The 17,475-nt window shown below is 37.7% G+C and overlaps 1 protein-coding gene across 4 annotated transcripts; it reads right to left on the reverse strand.

Annotated features, from left to right (window-relative positions):
• Nucleotides 1–543: 543 nt before the first annotated feature.
• Nucleotides 544–14,257, reverse strand: LOC126602453 (acetyl-CoA carboxylase 1-like). Of its 4 annotated transcripts, none has more exons than XM_050269321.1 (32): nucleotides 14,034–14,257; nucleotides 12,630–13,002; nucleotides 11,389–11,595; nucleotides 11,140–11,301; nucleotides 10,960–11,052; nucleotides 10,774–10,869; nucleotides 10,426–10,599; nucleotides 9,990–10,083; nucleotides 9,707–9,894; nucleotides 9,573–9,623; nucleotides 9,439–9,478; nucleotides 9,200–9,324; nucleotides 8,974–9,090; nucleotides 8,810–8,884; nucleotides 8,672–8,728; nucleotides 8,444–8,548; nucleotides 8,161–8,247; nucleotides 7,895–8,086; nucleotides 7,631–7,819; nucleotides 7,359–7,469; nucleotides 7,185–7,271; nucleotides 6,914–7,090; nucleotides 6,521–6,598; nucleotides 6,312–6,434; nucleotides 5,743–6,012; nucleotides 5,320–5,657; nucleotides 4,772–5,009; nucleotides 4,327–4,679; nucleotides 4,018–4,231; nucleotides 3,357–3,533; nucleotides 1,110–3,260; nucleotides 544–1,023 (listed from the first exon to the last, which is right to left on the reverse strand). In XM_050269321.1, exons 2-32 carry the CDS (start codon nucleotides 12,999–13,001, stop codon nucleotides 967–969), a joined length of 6,798 nt encoding a protein of 2,265 aa, XP_050125278.1. In that variant the 5' UTR covers nucleotide 13,002; nucleotides 14,034–14,257; the 3' UTR covers nucleotides 544–966. The 4 variants fall into 4 exon arrangements, with proteins under 4 accessions (XP_050125278.1, XP_050125279.1, XP_050125276.1 ...); XM_050269322.1 differs by having other exon boundaries at nucleotides 12,630–13,005; XM_050269319.1 differs by lacking the exon at nucleotides 14,034–14,257 and adding an exon at nucleotides 13,738–14,019.
• Between the last annotated feature and the right edge of the window lie 3,218 nt (nucleotides 14,258–17,475).

Consider the following 17,475-nt stretch of genomic DNA (forward strand, 5'->3'; position numbering starts at 1 on the left):
TAGTCATGATGACGGGAAACTTTTCAATGTGCCCAGAACACAAGTTGTGAGATTTTTATGTTAAAAAATTAATAACATAAAAAATAAAAATGTCCACCACTTATATAATAACACGTGGTATACCATTTGTGTTACGGACACAAGAAAAAATTTCTCCAAGATGACACCCAAACTCAAGAAATTGGATGGAGAGATACATTTATTATTGTGGGTATATGAAAAAAGTGAGGAAATTTTAATTCGGTAATTGAAAGCAGCTTTTTAAATATAATTACTGAGAACATAATCTTCTCAAGTTTCATAAACAGTGCACAGATCTTGCGCGCGTGTCAGATTTTTATTTTTTTTAATTGTGTCCTTTTTATTAAAATTTAAGGGTTTTTCATTAAATTTTGATTCTTTTTCATTAAATAAGTTATAGCTTGATTTTTTATTAAAATAAACTTAGCCAAGCCGTTTTCATTAAAGTTCCCAATTTTTTACCCAAAAAAAATATTAGTCATGGAAATAATTACATGGTTCTTAGAAATAAAGACACAGCGATGAGCATGAATCTGCAATATAAGTTAAACAAATAACAATTCTTACAGAATAATATTACAAACTATGTTGTAACTTCTTATTTTCGAGCATCGATCAGCCATGTCGAAAATGTTGAAACAGAGCCTGCAAATGCTGGTTGTGTTCCTTTTTTGACTATCTATTTCCTTACATTTTACTTATGACTTACAAAACTTACACTTACTGCTCCCCACAAATCTTCTTCCTCTAATATACACTGAAAAGCTTCTATCAGCAACCTCAATCTAATGATTCATCTGTTGGGAAAGCAGCCATTTCATTCTTTCGTCTGCCAAGTGCAGATCATTGGCATGCACCTACTTACCAATTTATAACTATGAATTAAGAAGATACAACACAAGCGTTTTATGGAACAGTAGTTTCGTGCAAAACACCAACGTCCCATTAACCGAGCACCCTTCGGAGTTCATCAATCAACAGCGCTCTGCTTGATGGCTCGACCTGCATTACATTCAAATCATTAGATCCAGGTGGCTAAAAGATGATGTGGAAAGATGCTTAGAAAAGAATATAACATGATCGTTCACCTTGCTTAGAAGGGCAGCAAGACCTTGGGGTAAGGCTTGCAAATCAGAAACTGAGTCACCAATATTTGCCAATTGAAGCAATACCTTCTGGACCCGCAACTCCTTTAGTTTATCCTCGTAATTTTTTGGATTTTCCTTCCATCTAAAGAAAATTTCGTCATCCACCCAAGCATCTTCTCTGCATCCTGGAATATCAGAACTCAAAAACCAGTTCTTGATCAAATCTGAAGCAGATTTATGCGACAGCTGTTCACCAGCAGCATCTCTCACTGTCTTGATGAGTGACTCTTCGGAAATTCTCCGACGCAATCTTTTATAGAAGAAAGATCGAGAACTGTTCCAGTCCAAAACTTCTCTGATTACCCCCTTTGCAGCCATCCTGAGAGAAGTATCGTGCAGTTCCGCAAATCTAGTGGCTATCTGAGTGTAGACAGGCAAAAGCTGTTTTTCACGTGATCGTATCTGATGCTGTAGAGGTTCAACCATCTCATGTGCCCCACTGCTCTTGGCTTCCTGAAGTTTTGCCTTCAGTTGGATCAGCTGTTGGTCAAGCCTGCCCATGCTCTCCAGCAGCTCCTTGTTCCTGAACTTGATCTCGATCATCCCCTCTGGCTCAAGCACGTTACCTCTAGCAGTTCGATCAGCATACATTTCAATATGGTCTGGGTTTATTCGACTATCCACGACCACCCACGCTCCACCGCGGAGTTCACCCATCATGGGGATGAACACAAATATGGGCTGTTTGTAAGTCCTAAGGTTCTCCACAATGGTTGATCCGGCCTGAAGGATCCCTTCGAAAAGGTCCCTCTGCCCACCAGAAAATCCTCTCCAGTTGGCAAGAATGAAAAGTGGGAGCTCCTCTCTGTTGAAATCTTGTAACGCTTGGGCTGTCTTACTAGCAGAATCAGGAAACCATACTTGCCCAGCCTGAGGAACAACCCTCTCATGCGAATCAAGCTGGCCTGGATCAGCAGGTATAATTTGCATCACTGTCTGGGTCTCGACAGCAACTATTCCTACAGGGATTCCTCCAAGCTTTGCCCTTCCAGTAACAACCGTCCTCGCCCAACCTTCTAGTGTTTCAATAAAGCTGTCTTTGTCAAAAATACCCCCCATCCACTTTCCATCACCATTTAAAGTGCCGCTAATAGCAGCACGAGGATCACATGAATTCTCAGGGCAGTACTCAACAGGCCTTTCTGGAGGATCTGAGGGACTCAAAATGGGGAGTGGTCCACCAGCATGGGCAGGAACATAACTTAACCACTTCACAATAGCAGATATTCCTTCAAGATCATCAGCAACCGTTAGATGGACAACCCCATTTGTTCCCATAATTTTAGGTCCTCCAAGTTGCATATGAGAGCTGTACACCTCCCGGCCAAGAAGTTTGTTCAATGCAGAGAAACCAGTTAAAATAATGGGCTGATCAAGCCTCTGTATGCACCGCATCCCAAGCCGAGCAAGATAAGCCCCTATCCCTACAGTTCTGCCGGTCACGTATGTTAAGGTAAAGGTTTCCCTGTATGCCCTTGAATATGCACCAGCAATTGCTCCACTGCCAGTCAAGCTTTCAACTCCCAAGCCATCCTCCTTTCCAACAATGGTATCTATAACCCATCTGCTTTCTCCACTTGCCAGCTTTAATTCATGTGCTATCACAGATGATCCAATCCGAGCATAATCCTCAGAGGTTAAATATACATACTGAAAGCCACGCTCAGGACTCGATTCATCAGACCAACCAACTTTAAAGCAGGATTTGACTTCTTCAGCTACCCCAATACGGGCACCTGAGTTTGCTGCCAAGTATATTAAGGGCAGTTTCTTAGCACAAGCAAGTTCAGTTACTGCAAAGAAGAATGCATCCTCTCTTGGACCAAAAGATCCAGCTTTGAAGGTCACATCATTTGAAACAATCAATATCTTCCTTCCTGAAGGGAACTCAGGGGTAGACATCTCCATAAACCAGGCTACCATACCAACGTCATTGAGCCCAGGTGGACGAACCACTTCAACAAGAGGAGTGCCCCAGGTGCCATGCTGGTCAGAAAACTTGAGCTCAGTGACTTTAAGAATTTTATCTTTTGGTTTTTTACTACCTGGCAACTGGGATGCCCATGCCTGTTCCAAGGCCATCTGAAATGCCTGCAAACAATAACATTTATCTCCAGTAAGTTTCATATCTTGGTGAATCATGGAGAAACATAAAATAAGAAAAAACAAATTCCCATCAATTCTCACCAGTGGAAAATCATAGCAGTAAGTGGTGCTGGTTCTCCTGGCCAACAGACGTCTGCGGTCAATAGCTCCCAGAGGCTGGTACTGTGCATTCACTGGTAAACCATGCAGGGGGTGCTGTGTAGAGGCTGAATGGTATACCACCCCCTGTTTGCTGGTATCTTCTAGTTCCCGATATATCTGATTATCATGTTCACCAGTTATAAAGTCATGACTCATGATCCATATAAATAATTAGAGACTATATTTGCTTTACGACCGACATTACAAACTATTCACTAACCTGTGAACAATAGGTAGAAAACTAAAGCAGCATATTGTTTAGTCTGTCAACCTAGACCAGCAAGAGTTTGTAGACCACCATATATCAGGTCTACCACAATAGGTATCAGGTACCCACCGAGGTTTTTCTTACTTTCCTTTTCAATATAAATAAATAAATATGACTTCCACCTAAAGATCAGTCTCTTAGTGATAAATTTCTAGCTAAAATAGATAATCAAATGATGCATTGGTAAAATTCTGTTCTAGCTCAATCTATGTTCAACCTATGGTATGAATCATTACTAATTTACTACTCGTCCGGCCACCCTAGTTTGCTTTTGCAAAATGACCTTCAACAATTATATAGCTCGAAAATGTAACTTGATGGTAAAGAACTTACATGTACAGTACAGGTATGACCAGTCACGTTTGTGACGACAACCCTCCAAGCAACATTTGCCTGCCGAGAGGATGCAATCCACAGCTTCACTTCCCACTCACAAACACCCAACCTATGCATCCTTACACCAACAGACGCATGGATTTCCCGTGCAAGTTCTTCTAAGATGGCCTCCACCACAGTTTCTTCTTGTCCGGAATCTAAATCAACTCTCCTGGAAGAACATCTCCAATGTAAGATTCTAAAAAGTTCCCCATCTCATCTCAGAAGAAAAAGAAAATACTAAATAAGAAGAAGCAAATAAATTACTTGGGGTAAGGCAGTAGATCATCAATTTGTTGCTCACGCAAGATATAAAGGTACATATGAGTATGGTCAGATTTGACACTGGCATTGTGTGCATTAAGTTCCAACTCTTCCATTGCTGTCAATAAGGACCTTAAAATACTCCTTGAAGTAAATGACAAAGTCCATTGCTTATTAGCTGCTTCCATGTCTAGCCTTTGAAATCCAGCAAACCCATCATTTGAAGTGGGCTGCCTTACAAGTGTTCTGAGGAACATCCTTTTGGTTGGTTGTGGCTTATCTACAACGCTGTACAAGTGCCACTGACGATCCCGGGATGGGGTATACTGTACATTCTCGTAACCTTTAAGCTTGTCCTGAATCAGAACAAAAGATGAGTAACTTCATAAAAAGAGTGTATCCCAAACTTTGCTTAAAAGACTGGAGCTACAGCCACAAAATTACTAACCAACTCAAGGTAAATGGATAGAGGTGGTTCCAGATGACGCAATAATGGCTCTTCCTTGTAATAGAGTTTCTCTGACGACCAGTGGAAGGAATGCCTCATAGGAGCTCGCCCTTCATCTCTTTGTATGATGCAACTAATTACCCTGACACCTGCACTGTGCAGACTGGACGCTACTCCTTGCTCTTTTAGTATTTTCGCTAACTTCTTAATTCTTTCTTGAGCCTGATCCTCATCGCCACTGCCATGCATGAACAATGCTGGTCAGGAAGGTTTCAACTGTAGATTCTATTAGGGATTTCGTTGCAAATAAAAAGAAATGAGTAAAGCTGTTTATTATCTGAAATAGAACCATTGTAAATTTGGAGTGTATAGAGATCTAATTTAAAATTTAGACTTGGTAAGATTATGGACTAATCAGAATACAGTGATCGCTAAAGGATCCCACATAATGAATAAGTTTTTCAATACACGATCAATCCCGGATTATCGCCACATTTTTAAATCAAAGTTGAAAACTTCAATGAAAAGATAAAGGGCAGGTACAATACCTATCCTGAAGTAAACTCATCTGATTGTTGATGCCAACTAAAGCAATATGCATCATATTTCCAAAGCTGCTTGGATCGCTAGATCCATTCGGAATTGATTCATGAAGTTGATGAGACATTTCCTTCAATGCAGCACTAATAATTGCTGGAAGAAATTGAAGGGATTTGATAATAATCATGACTCCCCATTTTCTCTCGCTGTATTTCTCAATTGATTTACCAGAAGATTGATCTTCATTTGCATTTTTTCTCTCTGTATGTTCGTCCAAGAACTCCCAGGAAGCCATAAGACCAGATCTTTGCCACTGCATCCTCACACTCCCCTTTACAAGATATGGCTGATAACAAAAAAAAGCATAGTTAAACAACGAAATGACTGAAAAATAAAGTAAGCAGGAACTCAAAGTGTTCAAACCATTGTACCTGGTATAACCGACGCACATAGCTCTCCACAACCCGCCTCTGAAGTGTGTGATCACTGTGATCAAATAGACCTACAAGGGCATCTTCAACTGCCAAAGGAGCGCTCACAAGATCCTCCATTCGTTCATTTATGGCACTTTTCCTCTTGGGAGTATCCATGCTTTCACCATCCTCGGTAAACATCTCTAACTCAGAAAGACTTCTGGCAATGCTGGAACGAAGTTCACTCAACTTGGTTTGCTCCATCAGTTGACTTGCCTTTAGTGCCAACTGCATTAATTTTATTTGCGCTGTTAAAAAATTGCGGCTATTATACAGAAGTAATTAACTATAAATATTTTATGTGAGGACAATTTAAATTGGTTTTGGAAAACTTAAGAGGAAGAAAGATCTACACAATAAAACTAATAGTTCAGCTTGGTTTGATTCGCTCAGTACAATTGAAAAATAAAAGTAAACAGCTGTTGATTACCCGAGAACTGTAATTGGATTTCGCAATACTTAAAAACAGAGAAAGAAAAATGTCAACATAATATAATTATTAGTTCAAGCTCAGTGCAATGGCAAACCTCAGAATAGCTTGTATGGTTAAGTTGAGAAAACCGAATTAGCTTTTCCCTGTACGCAGCAGGGTTGGGGTAGACCAGTTGTTCCATGAGTCGTAGTATCAACTTATTTTTATTCTTGACACCCTGCAAGCACAAGATGCATAGTACATCAGAAAATTGAACGAGACAAGGAAGGGCAACTAATCAGAGCATGTTATTGATTTTATTACCTGGTGAGAAAGCACAATGTCCACAATCTTCAATAGATCTTTTTTATATTGAAGTCGAAGGCGTTCAATCACATCAGCCTGGATAAACAAATATTAGTCTATCATGAACGAAGATTATCACAAGCAAAAGGAAAATCACTAGCATACAACATCCAAAATCTTGTAGCGCCAAGTTCCTAATTATCAGGGTATACTAAACTGTAAAACTATTGAAGCCAAATATCGCAATCGAAGTTCAATGATCATTATTGCAGACAGCTTTTAATTACTGACTTAATCAAATATTAATAAAAGATTTAAGAATAGAAAATTTATAAAATCTAAATAAAAGTCAGTCAAAACACAAACCAGGTGGCTACAGGGAAAAGTTGTCTTTCAATACAAGAGTCTAACCTGAATGTTGTCACTGAATAATTCTTCAACAGACAGGTACTCTTCAAAAAGGGATTGGACGATAACTCGGGCATGACTTTCTCGTCCACCCTCATAAGACTTCACAAGGCTCATCAAAGGCTCAACAAGCCTTTCTTGGGCTCCTTTCTCTTTATCAGGACAGGAGAATAGATGGGCCTGCAAAGAATATGTAGAAGAAAAAAAATACAACATTCTTAAGAAGAAAGTAGAAAATAGTACCCAAACGAGGAATTTAAAACGTAATACCCACCTCAAGAACACCGCGCAACAACTTAGCGGGGAACTCAACATTCTGAGAACTAGAAATCACCTCAAACTCCTTAAATTTTGATTCCAACTGTAAAATTATACAAGAGAATCACACATGAGCATAAATACTCATTTGTAGCATAAATCCAGGAGAAAACAACCATACTTTTCTTACTTCATTTTTAAGATCTTTGGGTAGGCGGGTTGCTAGAACAGCAAAGCACTCTTGCCATTGAAGGAAAGGGAGTTCAGGACTGTCTAGGCAAGTGAGCAAGTTTTGCACTACCTGAGATAGATGACAACTCTTAGATAAGACAAGTTTAGAATAACAACTCAATCTACACATGATAGTGCGTAATGTATTCCCACATTTACCAAGCCCAAGAACCTGAAAAAATATATAACTGAAAAAGTGTTCAAAATATTATATGTTGAATGAGAACTCACTTCATCAATGTTATGCTCATAACCAGCAAGAATCATTCGGGCTGCAATTATGCTAGCAGCACATCTCTGGTGAACTTTACCAGAAATTGCAGTTGGAGGCCCCAGAACTGGGAAGCTTCCATGGAAAGGTTCTGCCTTTCTTACAGCTGAAGGATCATCTAAATCAAGCTTTGCAATAAGTTCACCAGCCTACACAAAACCAATTTTATTTAAAACTCTATCAAGAGAAGAATGTATTTAACTCCTAACAGGCTCTAGACTTACCTGCATTGCTTGACCTTCAGACATTCTAAAGTGGATAGCTCCAGAAGCAGGTGAAAGAAGAGGCATACACATCTTCATAACCTCAACCTCGGCATATGGTGTGTCACCTTCGACATGACTACCATCAGTAACCAAGTACCTCAGCAGCTTGCATGGTGTCTCTGCTATTAACTTGGACGGATCATGGTCGTTCTGGATTCAACAATGTTCAACAACTCAGCTTGCTGAAGGGAATTTAGGGGAAGAAGACAAAGAAATGTGGGTACCTGAAGCAAGCAAGTCCTTCCATCAATAAGAAGGCGAGTTCCAGCTGCTTCTTCCTCTGCATATATAATGTGACTGTTCCCATCCAACTGTAACGAAACAGAAGTTATCAGTCACAAACTGCATGTAAGAAATATAAGAAAGACCAATCTATCCGCATGGTCCATCATGGCACACCTCCCTCTGGTATTGAGTTTGTAATGTGCTTATAGACTAATATGAGCAAGCGCAAATCATCTGTGAAGTTACAAGAATGAAAACAATAAAGAGATGATTTGTACTTGCCTGCATCAACAAACCCCCATCGCGTAAAGTATGTATCTCTGCTTCAATCTCTGACTCATTCATCCTCAATCTGTAGCTTCCTGGACCCCCCCTCACCATGTCAATCTATAAACAGGTTTCATGACGTTGATTAGATATAACTATTGATTTTGCCAACCAAAAATCTCCAAAAATTCCTAAAACATTAAAAGAAGTCCCTGAGTGAAGCAATGCCATTCAAAAACATACCGTGTATTTGCTCCCTTCAATGTTCAACGATACTTGTGCATGGACATGTGATATGTGCTGAAATCAAAATTTCACAAAAATTAATTGAAAGGGCATATAAAACACATTTCTCTGAAGGACATTGTTTTAGTACCATACCTTGGGTGGAATTTGCCCTTTCTCAAGATAACCCACATAATCTGACACCATTGCTGCACTACTAGCAGATGCTTTCTGAAAAAGCCATAATAGGAAACGTAAGTGATGCATTTTACAAGTAAAATATTCAGAAATCAACGATTAAGGAAGATAGTTGCACTTACAAACAGAGTCCCTCCAACTACAGAAAGATACCAAGGAGGCCTTTCTGCTCTAACACGCATGGCAATTCTACTATCCAACCAACCCGTGTGGATTTTATTCTCTCTATAGTCTGAGGCCTACAGAACATATGACATAGAGTTACTTGAAAATTTATCAAAATTCAATGATCTTTATATTATTTTTTGAAAGGATGGTAAAGAATATAATAGATTTTGGGAAGTTTACATGTAGAAGATCTATTGAATAATCAACATTTGTACGAACTTCTCCTCTAATTTGAATTTCCTTCAGCCCAAGAACCATATTTGCAATAGCTAGAGCTCGAGACTCTCCAAATGCAAAAACATGTCCTAGAAGAAGAGGTATTTGTTTTCATACGTCAGCAGCAAAGAGTGATAACTATTTAAAAAAAAAATTAAAAATAAATAAAAAAATAAAAACAGTCAAAGTAGGTTAATACTCACCAAACTGAGAGTCTGAGAATTCATGAATGCCCCCTCCAGACTGCAAATCACAACATAAATAAGAATTTATCTGAGAACTAAAATTTTCTTTTTCTTTTAGGAATTTGTCATTATCCACTTAGAAGATATTTTACCTTAACAGAAAAGTAGGCCCAAACATTTGGCTTGCTTTTAAAACTCAACTCCTGCATATAGTTTGACATACTCAATATAGTCATGAAAGCATGAAAGCAAGTTCAAGTAAGACTGAGGAACGATCATAACTAACCTGTACTTTCCCACTGGTAGGCTTAAAGCCATCATCTGGATCCTCACTTGTTACACGCACGGCAACACAATGACCCTTTGGCCTTGTAGATTCTGCCTCGTCAAAATCGAATGGGGTAGCAATGGCTGAGGTCTTTCTCCAAGCATCATACCCACCACCATGTTCCATTCCATAAAATCGCCTTATCTCTGATCAAATGAATCGTATGAACAGGGAATGTGAACAAATTTAAAACGATAAAGAAATCGATATCTTAGAAGAAATCCAGCAATTATGACCATACCAGGGATTTGCCAGAGAGGTATGCCCATCCCAACAACAACTTGGGCAGCTGGAAGATTTATTTCAGCTATCCACTCAGTGACTGGGTGCTCCACCTACACGGATTCAATTAAATAAAAAACATTTAGTTATACTCGTAAAGCTATTTGTCTTGAAAAGCAGATGCAACTCCAGAAGCTAACAAGCCATATGAAATTCTAATGATAATGGTTATAATATGATGTTAATCCTTCTGTAAGAGGTTGCGTTAAGATTAAATGGCTTGGTTAGCAATAACAAGGCATATTTTTGTTTCTATATTCACTTCAGGCATACACATTTCCTGCACCAGTACATTATTCAGTGCTACAATGCTACCAACAAAACAAGTTAAAGAAAACAACAAAAAACGAGTTCATACATTAGAAGAAAAGACTACATGAACAGAAATAACAAACCTGTAATCGAGGGTTCAGCTCCAAGAAATAGTACTCGCCAGTTTCCATACCGTAGAGGTACTCAACAGTAGCTGCTCCAACATAATTAACAGATTTAGCCAACCTTCGAGCTGATTGCTCCAACTTTTTTACAGTCTCTATAGGAGCTACAGTAATTGGACCCTCCTCAATAATCTATAAAACATATAAACAAGTTAAGTTTTGATGGTGAAACATATCCAGCAGAAGATACTGTGCAATGATGAGTACTGGAGAAATTCTAAGAAAGGAGTACAAAATTCCCTAGAAGACCAAGCTAGTGAATGTGAAAACAAAGAGTATTAAATTAGTATGCCATAAAATTATTACCTTCTGGTGCCGCCTTTGAACACTGCAATCACGGCTATGCAAGGCTGCAACATTTCCATACTGATCACACAGTAACTGTACCTCTAAATGTCGGCTCTGATAAAAGAAAATAGAAAAATTGGCAATGTCTGGTCTGAAGTTCAGCAATTATGATCATCCAGATCAAAATGGAATAGACTATCTGACCTGGGCTGCGAGTTTCATTATAAATATTGGAGATCCAGGAACTTCACCCTGAACTTGCTTGAACAATGCCCTTACCTCATCATCATTATGGACCTAGAAAAGTAAATAATTCCACTTAGTTCAGCTGACTAGTCACAGGCATATTAGCCAAGGGTAAATTTTCACGTATGACACACAAACCTTTCTTATGCCTTTACCACCACCACCCCATGAAGCCTTAATCATTGCTGGGTAACCTACAACCTGACAACTTGCAACAGCTTCCTCTGTTGTATAAACACACGCTTCCCTATATACTTCCTCTGGGATTGTAACCAAGCAGCTATCTGAAGGAATTTTCACCTGGAGAACAGACACTAACAATATCAGATTGCATTACCCGGCATAAGCAACCAAATGAAAATTGGACACGGTTTTCAGGATTCATACATGTGATCCGCTCCATGGAAGAGTAGGTACGTTGGCAGCCTGAGCAATTAATGATGAACCAATTTTATCTCCTAATGCTGCCATAGATATAGATGGTGGCCCAAGAAATACAATTCCCTTTGCATTCAATGCATCTGGAAGCTCAGGGTTCTCAGAGGCATGACCCCAACCGGGCCAAACTGCATTAACATGTGTTCTCTCTGCCATCTGTAATAAGGAACAAAAAATTCAGGTGAAATGCTAACAAGAACTACAGGAAGCCACGACATGGAGTTTTGATGAAAATGTAGAAATACTCTACATGGAGAGTGCCAGGGAGTGAGTGAAACAAAGTTTACTGAGTTAGTGGAACAAAAAGTCAACTGAATGAGTGGAACAAAGAGAGTCAGAAGGTCATGGACGGAGCTACATAAGGCCCAGGGAGGGCATCCGCCCCCACTCAAATTTTTGGGTGAGAAAAGCAAAAATGTCATGACAATTAAAACAACAATTAAAATTTTGATTTTGGTTCCAAATATTCCACGTTTTCTAACCTAAATCAAACTCAATTGAACTGGGGGTTTCATAAATACATTGGATTCAACTGATGAAGTATCATAATTTAATACAAAAATTTTACTCCAAAGTATTTTATATGAATTTACTTCATTCATTTGTTTGTGGCATTACAATTTAGAAATTAACTTTCCAATTTAGAGATTTTTTACTGTATCTGGTCCTCAATAACCTAAAACCCATTATTTTACTTGGTTGTTTTAAGACGCCCCCAATCAAAAAAATTTCTAGCTCAGTCCTTGCAGAAGGTTCGTGCCGGGATTGCAACCCTCTATTAGGAAGCAACTCCCACTTTAGAGATCAAAAACTTTGTTCAAATGATAAACACCATGTATTTTCTGCCGACAGTTTAACACATGAAATGCAGCTCACTAATATCAAAACACACCTCCCATAATCACTCATAAATCTTCTATGACTTCTGAGAAAAATAACGATCTCCAGCCTCTTCATTTGCATGTTCATAATTTTGATATTAGTATCCACTTCTCTGATTTTCCTCTTATTTATATCAAATTTCATTTCTTGCAGTCAAACAAATGGTGACAAAATCAAACCACTCAAAACTTCTTTCGGCTACAAGGTTCCTCAGCAACTGAGTTGGATATCTTCTTCGTTATCATACACTTTTGATGGTGATAAAATAAAAAAGTGGAAAACATAGGTTAAGAGCTTTGGATACGCACCTCTGTAATGAGTTGCACATTGGCATAATTATTATTGTTAGTTCCACCAGGAACCTCCACAAACTGATCGGCGATTCTGATGTGTTCTGCATTGATTCTCATGTCCTCTGGTGTGGCCATTGCCACCAATAAAATAGCCTTCTCTGTACCAAATGTCTCATAAGACCATGTCCTCACACTACGAATAAACTTGACTGCAGCCATTCCATTGTTTGCAATTAAAATGCTATGGATTGGCTTCTTCCCACCAAGGGCATAGCAGAATTCATCAACTTTAGATGCCATAGAAGGATGCCTGAGTGCCCCATTTACGTACCCATTTCCACGATGGAAACTGGGTACTGTCAACAATTTCCTCTGGGCTTCCGACATGCTGCTGATCAACAAATTATGCCATCAACATCGTAAGTGAAATTTTAAGAAGTTTTAATCCAACAAATTCACTATAGCTTTCAAATAAGCTACCAACATGATATTATGATTAAAGGTATAGTAATTCCAAATGGGGCTTTTCCCCATTGCCTCTTGCTTCTCATAGTAGTTAAGGAATGAAATTCATGATCCAAAGTGCAACATGATAGCAATTACGAACATCTAACCGGTTATACTAAGGCTGCTTTTGGTTGCATGAAAGGGAGTTAATGTTTTTTTATTATATCTAATTCCATACCATCATGAACTTTTATTTTGATAAATTATCCTTGTTTTAAGTGTAATTAAAATTAAATTTCAATACTAAATACAATGTTACGCTAATTGAACCTTTGAATTCCGGCTCAAGGAAACAGAACACCATAAGTATATGGTTCTCAGGTTACCAAAAAGGAAAGAAAAAGAATGCACCTTTGTGAAACCATATACTCCAGAAACTACAAATTAAAATCCCAAATCCACCGCAAACACATCCTCACTCAAAAAACTAAAAGCTACCCCCAAAAATACAACCTTTGGAGGTTCCAAAACAAACTCCAACTCCAACTCCAATCAAACCACTTCCCAACAACCAATATCCAATACAAACAAAACCCACATCACCAAAACGCAAACCATAACAGAAGCACCCATAAGCCAATAACTTTAAAGGGTCTAAAGCAAATGGGTCACAAACCTCAAAGGTGAAGAGAAAAAGGAGCTGGAATCTTGATCGAGCTGCTCAAATTGTTATCTGGGCACCAAGCATTATGTATGAATCAAGAGGCAGATGTGGGAGAGAAAACAGAGAGCCCAGAAACGCGTATTTGGTTCACTGTGTGTTTTATGAGTGTGATCATTGGGAGTATTTATGTTTAGGAGGAATTGGAGAGAGAGGTAGGTGTGGGTTTGGGGTTGGGTTGGAGAAGGAGAGTTGTGACTGCATCTGTATGCGAACAAGTTAACGGCTTTAATAAGAAATGCACGTGTTACCTGCCAATTACACCTCCTTCCTTCGTCTCCAGCAACTCCCAGCTACCCCCTTTCTCTCTCTACCCATATGCAATTAAGATCAAGGTGCTCTCTCTCGCAGTCAAAGTGATTTTCCCTCTCTTTGTTTTTCTCGTGTGTGAATTTTTTTGGAGTAAATCAAATTTTAATTTGTGTTTTCTGGGTTTTTAAATTTATTTAGGATCTGGGGAAGCAAATCGATAAAAGCAGAAATTGCACCACGAATCATGAATGAAGGAATTAAATTTTGGACCTGGCGTATCTTGACTGTGAGTTGGGTGGTGCAGTCGACCAACCCTTCACCCCTATTTTTTTTTTTTTTTACATAGATATTTTTATATCAAGAAAAAAGCGAATTTGACAAAATCACACAATGAGCAGTCTAATTTGGTATCGAATTCGTCATTCATGAGATTCAAACTTAAGAGTTCTTACTTCCAAATAAAGAGGAATACTACCAGATTGTAATACTGAGTGGCCCCTTCCGTTTTTTTAGATGCACCAGTTTATTTTGTCCTCATTTCTAATTAAAAAAATGGAATTTTCAAAACATTTATAGTACTATTTATTTTTAACAAAAAATTACATTTTTACATTTCTCTGATATTATTCACTATACTTTTATTTGTTATTTTTCATTAAAACTAAAGTTTTTTTGAACTTTTCGTTAGTTTTCTTTTAAAAAAAATCATGGGTGATAATATGTAAGCCCATAATTTAAAAGTTTATTTTATATGTTCCAAATTTTTAAAAATAAAAAACGAAATTAGCAAGAAAGATTTAACAAAGAACAAACATAAGCGGTTAGAATATTACGACTACGGATTACAAATGTGTTTACTTACTAGAAATGGAAATACACGTGAGACATTCACAATATTATACGCAAAGAAAGAGCAAAATGAACCCTTGTTCGACTAACAATGCTTTCACATGAAACGGGGAATTTTTTTTTTTTTGGGTTTTTTGGTAGATGAAATGGGGAATTAATGATCAACATATAAGCATTTAATGTTATTCCTAATTTGATTCTTGTTATTGAATTTTTTTTAGTGTGCCTGTCACATCCCAGCCTGGGCTCCCACCACATCCAGGGATCGACTTCACCGTAACATGATATTGTCCGCTTTGGGCCCTGACCACGCCCTCACGGTTTTGTTTTTGGGAACCCACACAAAAACTTGGGTCACCCATCCTGAGAATGCTCTCGCGCGAACTTGCTTAACTTCGGAGTTCTGATTGAACCCAAAGTCAGTGAGCTCCCAAAATGCCTCGTGCCAATTGGAGGTGGGTATGTACATATAAGGCATAAAGGATTCACTCCCATGGACGATGTGGGATGTTACAGTGTCGAAAACACGGTCTAGTACGTCAAATGTCATAATACAATTGGTTGAAAATTATTTTTCAAATTTTCAACCAATTATATTGTTACACTTAGTGTATCAAGACTTGATTCAGCACACAAAAATTCTCTCCTAGTTAGTTTAGTAATGGCTTTAAGAGGAAGTTGGATTTTGACGTCCAGCTCTTTCTCAAGTCAATTCTTTCTCGCTCAACGGTCTATATTCACCAACTCTTGGTTTTATCCTTTTTTATTTCTAATGTTGTAAGATATTCTAAGCTTGAAAGTTGAAAAACTTTCCCTTATTGATTAAAATAAAATGAAAACAAATAATTTTGCGACAAAAATATGTAAACGGCGTTGCTTTTGATGGACTGAGACGGAATCATAAATCTTCTTGAAAATAGGTTTTTTTTTATTTTTTTATTAATTTTCACAAAAAATAATTAAATTATAAAGCCCCTCAAACAAAAAAATTTAACTCCAGTGACTTACTGTTAGGAATATTGATAAATGATAGAAATGTCCAAATAAAAAAAACAAAAGCAGAAAGCACAGTAAATAAACTAAAAAGAAAAAAATGGAAACACGAAAGTGAAGGAACCCACATTGCAGACTTAGCGGTTCCGGCTCAGTTGATAGCTGCAACCCATATAATTGTTGCATAGCACTCATATAACTGCATAAGAAATTAAAAACCCCTGATGTTGTTGGAGAGAAGAAGGTACAAACAAGATGGATGATGATCTTATTCATTGACGACGGCTGGAGACGCATGCAGTATGTCTTCAGTTTCAAGGAGTTTCAAGGCGCGTGCAGAAATGCTAGTTTTCAGAAAGCATACAAGGTTATGTCTCTCATAGGAGCGGAATGAATAATTGATTTTGGATTTAACTAGATTTTAGACTATATGGTTTGAAATCATTTGCAAAAATTGAGTCACGAGATTTCAATTTTTAATCTTACACTACGTGATTTCTAAATTGCATGCACCAATTTAATCTCTGTCCATTTCATAATCTAATGAGACATTTAGTGTTGATGTGATCTGTACTGAGCCCACATTTTATACCGTCATTGATTGTTAATTTCATGGAAGAATTAAAACGAGTAAAAGAGTAAAGTATTAAAATTTGAAATTGATGGAAATGTTAAACTAGTGAAATTAAGAAATCACATTAGTGTAAAATGCAAAAAATTAAAGCATCTTAACTCATTTTACGACCTACAAATCTTGAGCTGAAAAATGTAGTTAACCTATTGGTTTAATGATTGAGAAAAAGACCAAGATGTGTTGGTGGGTACTTTTATTAATGTAAAAAAAACATGTTGAAATAATATCTGATGATGGTGTATAGCCTAGGTTATGGGTTTTGGTTGGTGGTTAGGTTCAATCATGCTATACTTACCTCCCTATCTATCTTTCTTTCTCCTCTTATTTTCTAAATTTAATTAAATGGGAAAAACATCATCATCTGTATGATGTTTTCATAATTTTTGTGTTTTGTTTTTATACTCATAGCATTGGCTACACGGTCCTATACACCAATCGAGATTAGTTTGTGAAATCACAAATGGTTTTTTAATTCCTTATTGACTATCCAGAAAAGAAAGTATACAATATTGACTATATGAGAATTTGCCTCCATATTGACTACATGAGATTTGCCCCAAATGGGTTTTTGAATTCCATAACGACACTTGACAACCAAAAGAAACAAAAAAACGATTCAATATTGACTATATAGGATAACCTCAAGAATTGGTTGTTGATAAACGTTAATGATGCATGTTTGACTAGAGCAGGTATGCTCCTCTATTTTCATCAAAGATAATATAGTTTGAATTGAAAGATAATGATGTTAGCGGTGGATTCATTTTATGGCTACTATCTTCCTATTCAACACAACATTAAAGGCACTAATAAATGATATCATATATTTTGATTCTTAGTGTTGGGACAAATTTCAAGTTTGTATTCTACAAGGTACATTCTAAGTGTTGGAGTTTGGTGGCTTTGATTTGAGCCAAAATTGAGTCCCACGTCGACTAGCGAGATGAGCATCTAGTGCTTCATAA

The sequence above is a fragment of the Malus sylvestris genome, chromosome 15, assembly GCF_916048215.2.
Source record: "Malus sylvestris chromosome 15, drMalSylv7.2, whole genome shotgun sequence".
NCBI classification, from domain to species: domain Eukaryota; kingdom Viridiplantae; phylum Streptophyta; class Magnoliopsida; order Rosales; family Rosaceae; genus Malus; species Malus sylvestris.